Consider the following 15,741-nt stretch of genomic DNA (forward strand, 5'->3'; position numbering starts at 1 on the left):
GTGACCTCGTCAGGCACTTCCTTGTTCCCTAAGAAGAAGTGGTCCAGGCGTTTCTCCACTATGCAGCAGTGCAGGCACTGCATGATGTCATCCATGCGCTGCAAAAACTCCCTCCTGCACCATCTTTCCAAAGGGATGGTGTTCAGCAGGTGCATGACGACTGTCTTCAAGACATAGGGGGTAAAATCATTGCCCACCATGATACGGGCACAGAGCTGCATGCATCTGAGGTGGTAGCTGTCCTGCGGGGCATGCGCTTTTATACTGGAAGAACTTCATCTCTGCCACTGTGCAGCTCTGTGGCCGTACTGTGTCCAGGGTAAAGATGTCATCAGTGTTCTCGCTGCTGAGAAAAATGTCTGAATCGCCTTGTTGCACTCCAAAAATGAACTCAACAAAATGGATTTTATCGAAGGCATCAAACACATGGAGCTTGCAGGAGCGTCTGGATGGCAGCACACCAATGTGATGTCTGGCCGACTCAGGCAAAAATTTTAACTTTTTTAAGCTTTAAGTGAGCAGCCAGAACTTGCGCTTAACTGATGGGACAATAGTTCGGTCAAACACAGATCTTTGCCACCCATGCCTGGAAGAGAGCTGTCATGCATTTCTTGACCACCACCCTTTGACAAGCATGCACAGGAGGGATTTCCAACCCCACAGCCAGCGACGATTGTGGCAGCTACAAAGATGCCTGACAGACGCCCTGCTAGCCACAAGCCCCAAAGCTGTGCATGCTGGACATGGAGAAATTGCTGCTCAGTTGGTAGTGGGACGTGCGGTGGGCACCAAGGGTGGGGCGGGGGTCCTGTGATGCGGTGTGGGCGCAGGTGACATCAGAGGACGTGTCACAATGGGGGGGGAGGCTTTAAAGGCAGCCGCGGGCAGCACTGCTTCACTTTGGCCTGAGCCATCGGTGAGTGCAGCAGCAGGGGGAAGACTGGGTTGGGCCAGGGCAGGGCTCGTGGCTGTCCCCGCTGGCACTGGCCACAGTCCCTGCTGCCTCCCAGCTCCCTCGCCTCCTCTCCTACCTGACCCCAGGGGCCTGAGGCTCGTGCCGCAGCTCCCTCAGCCGCCATCCAGCTCCCACCCAGCCCCACTGACGTGCTTCTCTCTCTTTCAGACCATGGTTTCGGCAGCTTTCTATTTCCTGGCATTTTTGGGCTTAGTCAACAGCCCACAGGAAGTCGGGTATCAATTGGATGAAGATGCTGCTCAGTTGACAGTGGGACGTTCGGCGGGCGCTGAGGGCGCAGACTCAATGCAGACTTGGCAGTTCTGGGCCGGTCTTGGGGTTCTCCTCTTAATTTGGCTGCTGTTTTGTCTTCGTAAAAAGTTCGAGGTGTTTGATGACAGCAGCGACGAGGACTTGGAAGAACCAGAGCTCAACGATGAATCAAATGCAGCCATTTTTATTGCAGAGAGCATCCAGCGGCAGCAGGTAAACCTGACCAACTACTGCCGGCTTGTGGAGGAAATGGTGCGTGGCTTTTGCCGTGCCTGTGACTGGGTCTTTAAGGACACTTTCTCTCCAGTGCTGCAGACACCCATTGGAGTGGGCAGTGCTTTTGAAGGCTGGAGTCCCCGGGAGGGTGATACGGTCTACCGCTGCCTTATTCCCATGACAGCTCCTCGTGGGCACTCCTTCCACGTGGAGCAGAACACCAAATGGAATCTGCCATCAAAGGTGTCTCGTATTCGCGTGAAGCTGGAGTGCACGTGCTGGAGGGAGCAGGAGTTTGGGAATATGCTGTGCTTCCTCCACAACCCTGTGGAGGAGCTGAGAAGAAATCAGGAACCCAGCCTCCTACGAACTATGTGCACTCGCTCCTACTTGGATGTGCGTAAAGTCTCCTCCTGGTTCCAGCAGCTGGCGAAATTATCCTGGAAATCTGTGCCTCATTCATCTTCATGGCTAGTTAAAGTACTGAAAACCAGACGCTCTTGCATGCTTCGTTTGATTGATGACACCGGATCAACCGTGTTCGTTGAGATGATGTTTGGGGTACAACAAGGTGATACGGACATTTTTCTGAGCAGCGATTACTCTGAGGCTCCCGTTACCCCGGACACAGTATGGCCACAGAGCTGCGCAGTGGCAGAGATGAAGTTCTTCCGGAACATAGCCGCGAATGCCCAGCAGGACAGTTTCCACCTCGGATGCATGCAGCTCTGTGCCCGTATCGCGATGGACAGTTATTTTACCAGCTATATGATGAAGACCGTCGTCATGCACCTGCTGAACACCATCCCTCTGGAAAGATGGCACAGGAGGGAGTTTTTGCAGCGCATGGATGACATCGTGGAGTACCTGCGCTCGTGCCTGAGGAAGAAGCGCCTGGACCACTTCTGGTTAGGAAACGAGCAAATGCCTGAGGAGTTCATCTTGCCTCTGGATTTCCAAACATCCAGACCACCCAACCTCTTCCAGGACTTAGCAAAGGACCCGGATCAATACACCCAGGCGCACACTGATTTCCGTGTGCTGCAAGAGCAGCTCATGAAAATGCTGAACTTTAGGAACTGAGAGAGGCCTTCATGCAGAGCTCTCCGGGGCACTCTGCTGACAGCAGGCAATGACCTCCCACCACAGAAAGAAGAGGGGAGAATGCAGGACGCAGAAGAGGATGGGAAAACTCCGTGCAGCAACCCACTGCCAAGTGTGGCAAGATCTCCGTATGGACAATCTACCAAGCGTAGTAACCACTGATGACTACGGTGGCTACAACCACAACTGCTTGCCACGTGCTGCAGAGCTGAGCATGCTGGACATGGAGAAGATGCTGCTCAGTTGGCAGTGGGAATTGCTCCTCCGTGTTCTCTCCACAGCAAAACCACCCTTGCGGGAGGCACACCCCATGCAGCTGCTTGAAGCAGAGGCTTTGTTACCAGCTGGACAGTGACCATCTAGCTCTTGCACATTGTCCATTCACTCCGGGAGCTCGGCCTCTCCAAAACCCTAATATATTTCTTGCTTAAACAAACAATTTGTGTGTGAGTGTCTGTATCACTCTTGGTCAGGACAGGCAGGCATGAGATGCTGACAGCTTGGCTGCCACAGCATCGGGGAGCATTTTGCTGAGGAGCTGATCCAAGAAGCTTCTTCTCTCTCAACTCCCCCATGCTATGTCTGTGGCAGTCTTCCTCTCTCTGCTGGCTCTGAGCCTTTTCCACACCCTACACAATATGGGAAAACACTTGAGAGGTGTTCTGTAACTGTCATACCAAGAGAGATATAAATGTCCCAGTGCTCTAAAAGCCCAGGGTCCTTCCTCTTTGCACTCATACACTGCAGAACACAGGCAGTTCTTCCATGGTGTGCAAATCAAACGGTGTCCACATCATGTAGTCTAGGTATGGTAGGGCTTTGTTTCCACCCCTGGGGCAGTCGATTCCCGGTGTATTAGACACCCCTCAAAGTAAGAGCAAACTGTGGCCTGCACTCTGCTGCCAAAGGGATGGAGAAAAATGCATTAGCTATCTCAATTAGCTATATCAATTAGCTATCTCAATTGCAGCGTACCACTTGGCTGCCTTTGATTCCAGTTCGTACTGGAGTTCTAGCATGTCAGGCACCGCAGCACTCAGCAGTGGCATGACTTTATTCAGGCCACGACAGTCCACTCACCAATAGACCTTCGCACTGGCCATATGGGACTATGAAAGGGTGAGTGAATCTTGCTGATCATCCCATTTCTCTCCAGTTGATGAATTAGCTTATGGATGAGAATGGGGGGTCTCGGTTGGTGCCATATTGCTGCCGGTGCACAGCTGTGGTGGCAATCGGCACCTGCTGTTCTTTGACGCTCAGCAACCCAACAGAAGGGTCCTCCCAGAGACTGGGCAACGTAGACAACTGTTTAATGTCCTCTGTCCCTAAGGCAGCTATGCCAAAAGCCCACCGGTACCATTTTGGGTCCTTGAAATATCTTCTCCTGAGATAGTCTACGCCAAGGATGCATGGAGCATCCGGGCCTGTCACAATACGCTGCTTTTGCCACTTATTTCCAGTTAGACTCACTTCATCCTCCAGTACAGTTAACTGCTGGGATCCCCCTGTCACCCCATAAATACAGATGGGTTCTGCCCCTATGTAGTTTGACAGCATTAAAGTACACTGCAGCCTCTGGGGTCTGTCAGGAATGTCCCTCCTCACATCATGGTCGCTGGGGTCTGTCAGGAACATCCCTGTCCACCTCAGGGCCCCTGGTGCCTGTCAGGAATGTCCCTGCTCCCCTCAGGGCCATGCTGCAGTCTGGCCTGAGCCATCCGTGAGGCGAGTGCAGCAGCAGGGGGAAGGCTGGGCAGCACAAAAGCTGCCCCCCGAGGCCTTGCTAAGCCTGCACCAGGGCCCAGCCGCTCGGGGCAGGGCTCGTGGCTGACCCCGCTGGCACTGCCCACAGTCCCTGCTGCCTCCCAGCCCCCTCGCCCCCTCTCCTACCTGACCCCAGGGGCCTGAGGCTCCTGCCGCAGCTCCCTCAGCCGCCAGCCCGCTCCCACCAGGGCCCACTGACCCGCTTCTCTCTCACCTCTTTCAGACTGTAATTTTGGCATTTTTTTTCACCCTGATGGTGTTGGCTTTAATCTACAAGTTGGAGAATGTCAGTGATGAATTAGGTACAGACACGTGACAATGTATGCTGCAGTGTGCAGAGGAGCTGCAAGAGTGCATGATGCAGCTCCTGTTGGAAATTCACAGTGCAGGGATACAGCATGTGGGCAAAAAAGTTTCCGTGATATGAAAGAGAAATTCAAACGTCAACATCAAATCCATAGACACCTTTGAAAGGGCTTCCTGTTTTTCCAGTCCTTAAGGGCCAGGCGGTTAGTTCATGCAGAGCTTGCTGAGAGCTTGCTTGCACGAGCAGGGCGGCTTGTGGCAGGGATGACATGTCTGCAAGCTGAGAGCAGGCTTCTTGCTTCAAATCACATGCCAGAAACACACAAGAGCTTCAAACATGTGCCAGCTTCCAGAAGATGGGGCTGCCCTTCTTCTCAGCATCCCGCTGCCTGCGTCAGTGGATGTTTGCAGTGCAGAGGACTTGGGTACAGCCCTCGTATTTCACGTGATAGTCCTTTCCCGGGCTGCAGAGCGACGTGCTGTGTTTGCATGTGTTGCTGCTTTGGAGCTGGGCTGAGCAAAGATGGTGGTGTCAGCCCAAAGAGAGATTAAGTGATTGTTGAGGAATTTCTTTATCTCCGTTCTGTGTAAATACAGATTAGAAAAAAACATTTTTCTCACAGCTGCAAGTTGCTTCTGCAAACGTGAGGGAACACAGTGCTGGGCGATATTACACAGTCAGCTCTGCGTGTTTCTGCCAAGCCGGAGGTGGACTCCTAGTAGCACCCAGGCAAATGAGAGCAGAGTGTCCTACTGTGCTTGCAGCCACCTCCTCCATCGGCAATGCCTCGTGGGCCAGCTAGGTACGGCACCCGTGTGTCTGGGTTTGTGTTGGTCCCAGCTGGGCTTCAAGCCAGCAATGATAATCTCCTCGCAGGGCTTAGTCGAGAGCCCAAAGGAAGTCGGGGATGAATTGGATGAAGCTATGAATGAGCGCATGCGGCAGTATGCGGAGGAGATGCAACAACGCATGGTGCAGCTCCTGTTGGAAATTGAGGCGCTAGAGAAGCAGCAGAGCTCGATGCATATGGGAGCCCTGCTCTCATCTGCCATGCAATCTTGGCAGTTCTGGGCCGGTCTTGGTTTTATTCTCCTCTTAATTTGGCTGTTGTTTTGGCTTCATAAAAAGTTCGAGGTGTTTGATGACAGCAGCGATGAGGAGAGCTCCAGCAGCAATGAGGACTTGGAAGAACCAGAGCTCAACAATGAATCGAATGCAGCCATTTTTATTGCAGAGAGCATCCAGCGGCAGCAGGTAAACCTGACCAACTACTACCGGCTTGTGGAGGAAATGGTGCGCGGCTTTTGCCGTGCCTGTGACTGGGTCTTTAAGGACACTTTCTCTCCAGTGCTGCAGACACCCATTGGAGTGGGCAGTGCTTTTGAAGGCTGGAGTCCCCGGGAGGGTGATACAGTCTACCGCTGCCTTATTCCCATGACAGCTCCTCGTGGGCACTCCTTCCACGTGGAGCAGAACACCAAATGGAATCTGCCATCAAAGGTGTCTCGTATTCGCGTGAAGCTGGAGTGCACGTGCTGGAGGGAGCAGGAGTTTGGGAATATGCTGTGCTTCCTCCACAACCCTGTGGAGGAGCTGAGAAGAAATCAGGAACCCAGCCTCCTACGAACTATGTGCACTCGCTCCTACTTGGATGTGCGTAAAGTCTCCTCCTGGTTCCAGCAGCTGGCGAAATTATCCTGGAAATCTCTCCCTCATTCCACACAGCTGCAAAGGTACCTTTGCTGCTGTTTGGAAGGGAAATGTCTCAACCACTTCTTTGACAATGAGATGGTGCCCGATGTGATTGTCCTGCCACCAGCCTTCCAGTTGTCTGGCCCGGTCAACCTCTTCCAGCATCTGTAGCAGGACCCATATGCCAAAGCTGCAGAATTTCGAGGTGGTGCGAGATCAGCTGAAAAGACTGCTGATCTACGGACATGACAGAGACCTTCATGCACTGCTGATGGCAGATGATGACCTGCTAGCACCCTGTGGGGAGCTGGACCCCATGCAGCTCCAGAGGCTGCTTCATGGACGCTTGACGCAGAGACTCCTCATACCAAGTGGGCTTGGTTCTTGGCCTGTCCATTTCACTGGGAGCTTGGCCTCTGCAAAGATTCCAATAAATGTCTTGCTTGAACAAACACTTTGTCTGTGAGTGTCCTCCTCAAGCTGCTGGGGCCTGTCAGGAACGTTCCTCGTCCCTTCAGAGCCGTTGGGGCCTGTCAGGAACGTTCCCTCTCCTGTTAGGGCCATTGGGACCTGTCAGGAACTTTCTGGAACCGCTCAGGACTGTTGGGGCCATTGCTCCCCTCTGTCCCTCTGTTGGGACCGCTACTCCCCCCATCAGGGCTGCTCCCCCAGCTCCTCTCCAGCTCTGGCATCCCCCAGTGTCACTGCCTGGCCCTGGGTGGCAGTGCCTCAGCTCTTGCCAGGGATTTTTCAGGATCAATCTGTGTTAACCAAGCAACAGAAAGAGCTGGAGGTCTGGATGAGAGACAAGAACTGGTACTGGCCAGATTTATGAAGACAATAATGCAGTCTGCACAGCCCTCTGCACCCCAACAATTAGCACCATGAATTTAGACTTTGCCAGTAATCCGCATCAAAGCACGTTTAGTACAGCAGTTGGCTTCCGCTCCAAGGGGTTTCAGCCAACCTGGCCATTTCTTGCCAGTGTCCACGAGGGCTGTGACTTGGTGTAGTGGGTTTACGTGGCAAGGTTTTAGTAGCAGGGGGCATTAGGGGTGGCTTCTGGGAGAAGGATCTAGAAGCTGCCCCATGTTTGGGAAGGGCCCCACTGCTGACCTGAGCCGAGCCAGTAAGCTGAGCCAACAACAGTGTTATTTTGCACCTCTGTGAGAGCATATTTAAGACAGGGAAAAAAACGCTGCAATATATACAGCAGCTGGGAGAGTGAGAGGAGTGAGGAACAGCCTTGCAGGTGCCAGGGTCAGTGCAGAAGGAGGGGGAGAGGTGCTCCAGGCGCCGGAGCAGAAGTCCCCTGCGGCCTGTGGTGAGGCCCATGGTGAAGCAGGCTGTCCCCCTGCAGCCCATGGAGTACCACGGTGGAGCAGGTGGCCCTGCACCGACGGAGCCTGTGGAAGACCCCTGCCGGAGCAGATTCCGGGCTGGACCTGTAGCCCGTGGAGAGGAGCCCACGCAGGAGCAGGTGATGGGGCAGGAGCTGCTGCCCGTGGGGGAGCCAGGTTGGAGCAGTTTGCTCCTGAGGGATGGACCCCGTGGTAAGTGTCGTGGTTCCACTCTAGTGGACAGCCGAGCTCCACCACAGCCGCTCTCTCACTCCCCCTCCTCAAGAGGAATGGGGAGAAAATATGTGAAAAGGGCTCAAGGATTGAGATAAGGATGAGAAAATCACGCAATAATTATTGTAACAGGCAAAACAGACTCAGCATAAGAAGATAGATAGGAAGATTTATTGCTCATTACTAACAAGCTAGAGAAGTGAGAAACAAAGGAAAGAAACCAAACGCACCTTCCCCCCACCCCATCCACCCTCTTCCCCCTCCTCCCCCCAAGCAGCGCAGGGGAACAAGGGAATGGGGGTTATGGTCAGTCTACAGCACTTCTCTGCTGCTCCTTCTCGGTCACTCCCGTCCCCTGTGCTGTGGGGTCCCTCCCACGGGATGCAGTCCTTGATGAACTGATCCAGTGTGGGCTTCCCACAGGCAGCCGCTCTTCCAGAGCTGCTCCAGATATGGGTCCGTACCACAGGGTCCATCCCTCAGGAGCAAACTGCTCCAACCTGGCTCCCCTACGGGCAGCAGCTCCTGCCCCATTACCTCCTCCTGCGTGGGCTCCTCTCCACGGGCTACAGGTCCAGCCCGGAATCTGCTCCGGCAGGGGTCTTCCACAGGCGGCAGCACCACCTGCTCCACCGTGGTCTCCTCCACGGGCTGCAGCGAGGAACCCTGCTCCACCGTGGTACTCCATGGGCTGCAGGGGGACAGCCTGCTTCACCATGGTCCTCACCACAGGCCACAGGGGACTTCTGCTCCGGCGCCTGCAGCACCTCTCCCCCTCCTTCTGCACTGACCTTGGTGCCATTCCTCACTCCCTTCACTCTCCCGGCTGCTGTGTGGCGCTACGTTTTTTTCCCTGTCTTAAATATGCTCTCACAGAGGCGCAAAACAATAATCGCTTATTGGCTCAGCTCTGGAAAACAATGGGGCCCTTCCCAAACATGGGGCAGCTTCTAGATCTTTCTCACAGAAACCACCCCTATGGCCCCCTGCTACCAAAACGTTGCCACGTAAACCCACTACAGTAAGGACCCATATCTGGAGCAGCTCTGGAAGAGCTGCTGCCTGTGGGAAGCCCACACCGGATCAGTTCATCAAGGACTGCATCCCGTGGGAGGGACCCCACAGCACAGGGGACGGGAGTGACCGAGAAGGAGCAGCAGAGAAGCGCTGTAGACTGACCATAACCCCCATTCACCCATTGCCCTGCGCTGCTTGGGGGGAGGAGGGGGAAGAGGGTGGATGGGGGGAGGGAAGGTGCGTTTGGTTTCTTTCGTTTCTCACTTCTCTAGCTTAGTAATAAGTAATAAATCTTACTATCTCCCTATGCAGAGTCTGTTTTGCCCGTTATAATAATTACTGCGTGATCTGCTTGTCCTTATCTCAAGATTTGAGCCCTTTTCATCGTATTTTCTCCCCGTTCGTCTTTGAGGAGGGGGACTGAGAGAGCGGCTGTGGTGGAGCTCGGCTGCCCACTTGAGCAGAACCACGACACTTGGACATGCATCATGGAGGACCTGGTGGGAGAAGTCCTGTGTGTCTTCTGATTGCTCTTGATTACTTTCCTTCTGCTGCTGCAGCCAGCTGTCAGGGTGGGCAGTGGTTTTCAAGGCTGGAGACCCCTCGAGGATGATGCTGCTCACCACCTGCTTGTGTCCTTGAAGCCTCCTGCTGGCCACTCCTTCCACCTGGAGCTGGACACTGCAGGGAAGATGCCCACAAGACCTCCTTGTGGAACTGCAGAGCAGCTTGTGGGAGAGGTGCTGTGCTTCTCGCACCACTCTGAGGATGAGCTCCAGCTGATGGATGCCTTCAGTAGAACCATCCTCATTCAGGTGGTTTGGGCTGCAGCAAGGTGACTCAAACATCTTCCTCAGCAGCCAGAAGGCAGAGGCCAGCTTTACCCCCAGCACAAGCTGGCCACAGAGCTGCAGTGTGGCAGAGACGAAGTTCTTTGGGCACGTGGTCAGGCATCCCTGACATGACAGCTTCTCCATCAGATGTCTGCAACTCTGCACCCGTATCCTGGTGGTCACAGGTATTTCTACATATGCCTTCGAGACTCCTGTCATGTACGTCCTACCACGGCCTAGCTAGTACAGGAGACTGGATGATACCATGCAGTACCTGTGCTGCTGTACGGAGGAGAAATGCCTCAACCACTTCCTTTTAGGAAATGAGAACTTGCCAGAGGAGAAGTTTGGGTGCAGCAAGGTGACTCAGATGTCTTCCTGTGCGTTTGGTAGGTCAAGGCTGACTTTACTGGCTTTTACTTTTTTTTTTCTTTTTTTTTTTTTTTCCTCTGATAAGGCTGTGCTTTTCAAGGAGTATTTGGTCATCTCATGATATCATATTCATCCTTCAAAAATTCTTAGGATTTTCAGCTGTATCTTTTGTTTGGGTTGTGTTTAGAATGAGATGTATCACCTAGATTATCTAGAACAAGCATATGGAGGCAGTCTGCCTATCTCTGTCCAGATATTTATCTGATAACCAATTTGGCAATATTTAGAAGCATTCTATTTATGTGGTGTTTCATTTCCCCTCTCTTTATGGCAGAAACCCGTAATCATCATAGCGCGGGACATCCCTCCCCTCCACAGCATATGCCAAGGCACACTGAATTCACCTCTACTTTAACTCTGAAATTACCTTCTCTCTCTGAAAAGGAGAACTGCACTGGTAACTCCTCCAGCTAAGAAATCTTGTTTGAACATAAGGGCTTTGCAGGTACACTTCATGTGGGTTCAGGTGTGGAAGGAAGACACCACTCTTCTGCCAAGAGGCCAGACATAACGCGCAGAGGGTGTCAAGGAAATCTAGCCACATGGTGTCAGATCCCAAAAACTCTGCCGCAAACCCTGCCTGTGATCCAGTTGTAAGAGGGACGATCCCAGTCAGCTCCTGCTGGCTTTCACAGTTGGTATAAACTTATCTGTGTATTTTGGGAGAGGAATGTTGATGGATATAAAGGAAAACAACACTTTCCCCTGGTAGGTAGGGGACGTTTTCACGTCTTTCCTACTTTGCTGGCCTTAGCCACCTGTGCTTGTGACAGGGTGCTTGCATCACACTGACTGGGGCGAGGTGCACTCCCGAGATCCCAGCCCTCCAAAAATTTCAAATAATTTTCATAGCGCTCAAGGAGCTGACTCATCTCTCAGCGTTGGCGTGGACAACTTGTTCTTCCTTTGGGTCTGCCATTTGGATCTCCCTTGTCTCGTAACGCTGCCTTGCCCAACAGAGGGCAGAAACAGGGCTGAAGTGGCTGACCATCAGCCCTCCCTAAGGATGCTGGTCTCTGCTAGGGCACCCAGCTCACCCCACACAGAGAGGCTTGAGCAATACCAGAAGTGTAGCCCAGGAACCACGTCCCACCTGATTCCTTTCCTGCCCAGCTGGGAAGACTGGCCCTGCATTTGTAGGGCTTTACCTTTAACTGAGCAGCCAGAACTTGCGCTTAACTGACGGGACAATAGTTCGGTCAAACACGGATCTTGTTTCACAATGTCAAGTAGGGTTAATACATTACGAGGTTCGTTGACTTGATAACATTGGTGGAGGGAAGGGAACATCAGCCCATCTCGTTGCTTGATAGACCAGGAGGAAAATCCTGCTGTCTGGGACAGACAGCATGTGAAAGTCTCTGTGGTCTCTGCCCTTGTCGTTCCTTTTTTCTTCATTATATGTGTTTTCATGCACTTCAATACCGTGCCATATGCTGCTTTCAGGTTAGAAGCCTTGCAGTGAACTAGCCTCTAGCTGGAGCCAGAGATTTGTGTATTCCTCTGTGGTCCTGAAGCAGTCTAACAAGTGAGTGGCTAAAGATGCTCATGCCCCTCTCAAAGCATCAGTCTTCCATGGCCTGTTCTTGGTCCCTGGCCTTGTTAAAAAACATGAGCCCACTGATAGTGGAGAGGAGGGAGAAACAGCCATTTCCAAATGCTTGAATATGTGCTACCCTAAATCACACCTACTGTGGGACAAAAGACATTAATTGCCTATAAACAACTGTCTTGAGTTTCTTTCCTTCTCTCCAGCAGCTGTTTCTTTTGTGTGGTTATCGCTTCTCTTGTGTTGCTGATGCAAAATGCAAGAAAACAAGTAGAGCCATCAATCAGGCTACAAGTTAGGTCACTGCAAAGATTAGGGGTTAATCCATTAATCCATGGAAAGGGCAGGGCAGAGTGAAACACGCTTGTGGCGAGAAAGACCTGACTGTCCCAGCACAGGGAAGGAGTAGAGCATACACATGCAATACCAGGGACTTTGGGTCATTCCTTAGTCAGTGCCCCTGGAGGCGTGAATGGCAGGTCCCAAGGACAAGCTTGAACCAGATCAATGCCTCCAAAATTTGGCTAAGTGGCAGAGATGAATCCTGGCCTGAGTGTACCCACTGCGGCTCAAAGCTCTCTCTGTGCAAAGCAGGATATGGAAATGCTCCTCACTGTGATAGACTGAGCTGTCCACAGCATCTGCAGCCTGTGGGCACTAGCCATCCCCACAGGATTAAGATCTGGCCAAACCATCGCCCCAAAGGAGAATGTGTCCTCATATTTCTGCAGGATGCTATTGAAACCAATGGCTGATGACACTGAAGCTTTCCCAGTGAGTTTGGTAAACTCTGGGTGAGAGCTAGACACGTGATAGGGAGCAGGTTTTGTAGAGTCATTTCAGAAAGCCCTTAGTAGGAACTTCACTGATGCTAGAACTTAGGAAGCTCCTTTTCCATGCACTCTCCTCATCTTGATTTCTACCCTTGCTCTCTGGATGGGAGAATAGGTTTTGGTGTGTGTCAGAGATAGTGGGAAAGTCTCATGCTAGGGAATGGTGAGTGGGTTTATTTTTGCCACAGCTAGGCCTTTCTCCAGAAAATGCTGTGATCCCTGTAGTACCTATTCACATGCATCGCCTGCTCCGAGGTAAGAGTTAAAAGCTGCAAGAGGTGTTTGGCCAGTTCAAGGCAGATCACAGAAAACACAGATCTAAAAACAGGGTGAGCGATTGAATGGATAAAGTCACATAGAGCTCTCCTAGCCACATCAATCACAGCCTGTGTTTGCCAAGCAGATTAAAACGACATGTACACAAAACACTGGTAGGGAATGGTGGAAAATTTGCTATTTCCAAACACCATGCTTCCTGGAATCATGCGTGTTTCATGTAATAATTAATGGAAGCTGCTGTGCAAGTGTTATGACTCTGCATTGTTTAGATATTATTATGCAATAGCATTGTTACAATAGCATTTTTATATATTAATATGCATTATTGAAATTACTACAATATTATTTCAATATTGTTTATGCAGGTTGAGGCTTCAACAAGCTGGCCATGGGAGCAGAGGAAGACAGAGACAACCCTGGCACGAAGGGGACTTGAATGTCTGAAGTCCCTTTTGATTTCCACCCTGCCGCCCCACTGCAGCCTTCCGAATTGTTGGCAGAATGAACTTGGGGCAGGATATAGCCCAGATGCTGGCAGCTGTGAGTTGTGAGCAGCCATACAGATGAGTCTTACAGATATGACAGGACACGTCCTTGGTAGTGGTGCTGGCAGCGAACCCGTGGCAGTATGCCACAGCTCGGTTACCCTATTGCACCACCCTGCCTGCTTTCAGGTTAAAGCTGTGGGGTTCAGCTGCTCTCCCAACCCCTGAGCACAAATCTGAGGAGAGAGAATGGGTGTTACCCATAAATCCCCTTAAAATCACACTCCAAAACAGAGGAAACAGATGGGAGGAGGCACCTTTTTGAGACGAATCTAGGCAGAGACTATAAGAGGAAAAGTCACATCCAAGTTATTGTCAAAATAAACCAATAATAGATGTTTGCAATTTCTGAGATTTATGGCCATGAGAAGCTGTTGCACACTTGTGATGGCCTCTTCCTTGCACGCTGTGCTTCCTCGCCTGTCTCAGAGCTCTGTAAAGGCAGGGGAGGAATTAAACTGTGTCCTCCCTGGCAGACAGGCAGGAGGCTGAAGCATCCTGGAGACTCCCTGGGGAAAGAATGCTGGACCTGCAGCAGCACAGGTAATGTGTATTCAGGCCCTGCTCTGCAACAGGGGATTTGGCTTTCTCTGTAATGAGGGCCTTTAGCTCCATAGTATGTATTTTGTGGAGTTGCTCATCCTGTCATTAGTGGTGTTTTCTCTTTAGCAGTGGAACAAACTAAACACTAGGGCCTGGAGGATGTTTTTTTTTTGGCTCTGTCCCTAATAAATAATGTCCCTGTCATCTCTACTGCCTCCCCAGCTACAGGTTTGAGCTGGTCCTGCAGCACACGCAGCACACAGTGCAAGTTGCTATTGCTCTAATGTGTCTCAATAATTGCAGCAGCTGATACAGAGGGCTGCTCTCTGCTGAGTGATACCAGAGCTGTTCAGTGGTGCCTGATTGTAAGGACGTGTTGAGGACAAGGAGAGGATCTAGAGGGCAAATCTAAACAGCAGGGTGGGTGCGTGGACGTCGTAAAGTCACTTCTCACAGGCACTTCGGTTACTTTTGGCAGTGGGGCTCAGTATCTGCTGCCATTCACAGTTGCTTCTGCTGGCACTGCTCAGTTCCATGTTCCCACTACCACAAATGAGATTTGTGGTAGTTTAGTTGGTCTCACGTCCATGCTGAGACACCAGGTGAGACAAAAGGCCTTCTGGGCACCCTGTGCTGTTAGCATTTAGCTGGTGAAAATCAGCCTGCCCCGCATATGAGCCAAGCTTTGACTGGAAGGCTCCAGAGATGCAAAGGCAGAAAGCTGAAACCTAAGCTGTGCTGCTTAGCATCTCGTTGAGCTTGCCTGCCCTCTGTCGTCATTGTTCCTGCCAGTGTAAATCTGGTACAATTAAACAGGGAATTCAGGGTTTGCTGAACGCAAAGGCTAGGGAAGGGCTCTCCCTTGTGCTGGCAGTTGGCAGACCCATGGAGGTGACAGAGCAAGTGGGGATCGCTCAGGTGTAGGGACATGTCTGCAAATCCCTCTATAAAAAAGCTAACCCCCGAACACCTCAATCTAATTCCTGGCTAGCCTAAGGTGGTACACCTCTGCTGGCTTCACAGGGTGGCTGCCAAGCTACACCAGCCCAGAATTTGCTGCTCTGATTGCCTCATGTTTCTCCATGTCTCAGAGGCATGAGTCTTTGTAGACTCATTGTTAATTCAGCTGTAGGTTGGATACAGACTATGCAGTATATTCCACTAAACACCAAGTGCAGGGTTGTGAGGTATTTAACTTTCAGTCAGACATAAATTATCTTTATTAAATCTGTGCTGTAGAAACACTAGTAGTTTTCTAACAAAATGTAATATTCATTCCCTAGACTCCACCCTCTAAATCAGGAGCTCTGGAGACCCAGTCCCAATTCTCCTGTTGCCTCCGTGCACAGAGGTTTTGGCTGAACAAACACACCCCTCTTCTCCAAGGTGTCAAGATAGGAACACCCTCTTCATTTTGGCTAAATACTCACTGACAGACAGATCTTCAGCTCCCTCCTTGGCCCAAAACATCTGCATGTGTTTGTTTTGTGACTTTGAAGAGAATGTAACAGGGCTTGTTTTATTAACAGCTGATGGACACTTCAAAGCAAAAATGTTGCTGAGAAATTAATCATTCTACACCTCCAAAGTGAGATTTATGGCTCCAAAACTAATACAGAAATGAACCAAAGGCTAAATGCATGAATCATTCTTTTAAAATAAAGTCAAGTCTTCAATGTGTGGAGTCTTCAGTATGTGTGCTGGTAAAATGAATTGGAAGGCCATCTGATTTTCTTCCTTTACGGTTAAAATAATGTTAAAGAAACACTTTGGTCCTTAGCTTCTTAGTGGCCTAGGGAAAGTGTTTCACTTCAGCAGAAGA

General features: G+C 51.2%; 1 protein-coding gene across 1 annotated transcript; it reads left to right on the forward strand.

Annotated features, from left to right (window-relative positions):
• Window positions 1–1,126: 1,126 nt before the first annotated feature.
• LOC137857151 (inositol 1,4,5-trisphosphate receptor-interacting protein-like 1) lies at window positions 1,127–2,527 on the forward strand. The gene has a single exon (XM_068683312.1). The coding sequence runs from the start codon at window positions 1,127–1,129 to the stop codon at window positions 2,525–2,527; it is 1,401 nt and encodes a 466-aa protein (XP_068539413.1).
• The last annotated feature ends 13,214 nt before the right edge of the window (window positions 2,528–15,741 follow it).

The sequence above is a fragment of the Anas acuta genome, chromosome 5 (assembly GCF_963932015.1).
Source record: "Anas acuta chromosome 5, bAnaAcu1.1, whole genome shotgun sequence".
NCBI lineage: Eukaryota > Metazoa > Chordata > Aves > Anseriformes > Anatidae > Anas > Anas acuta.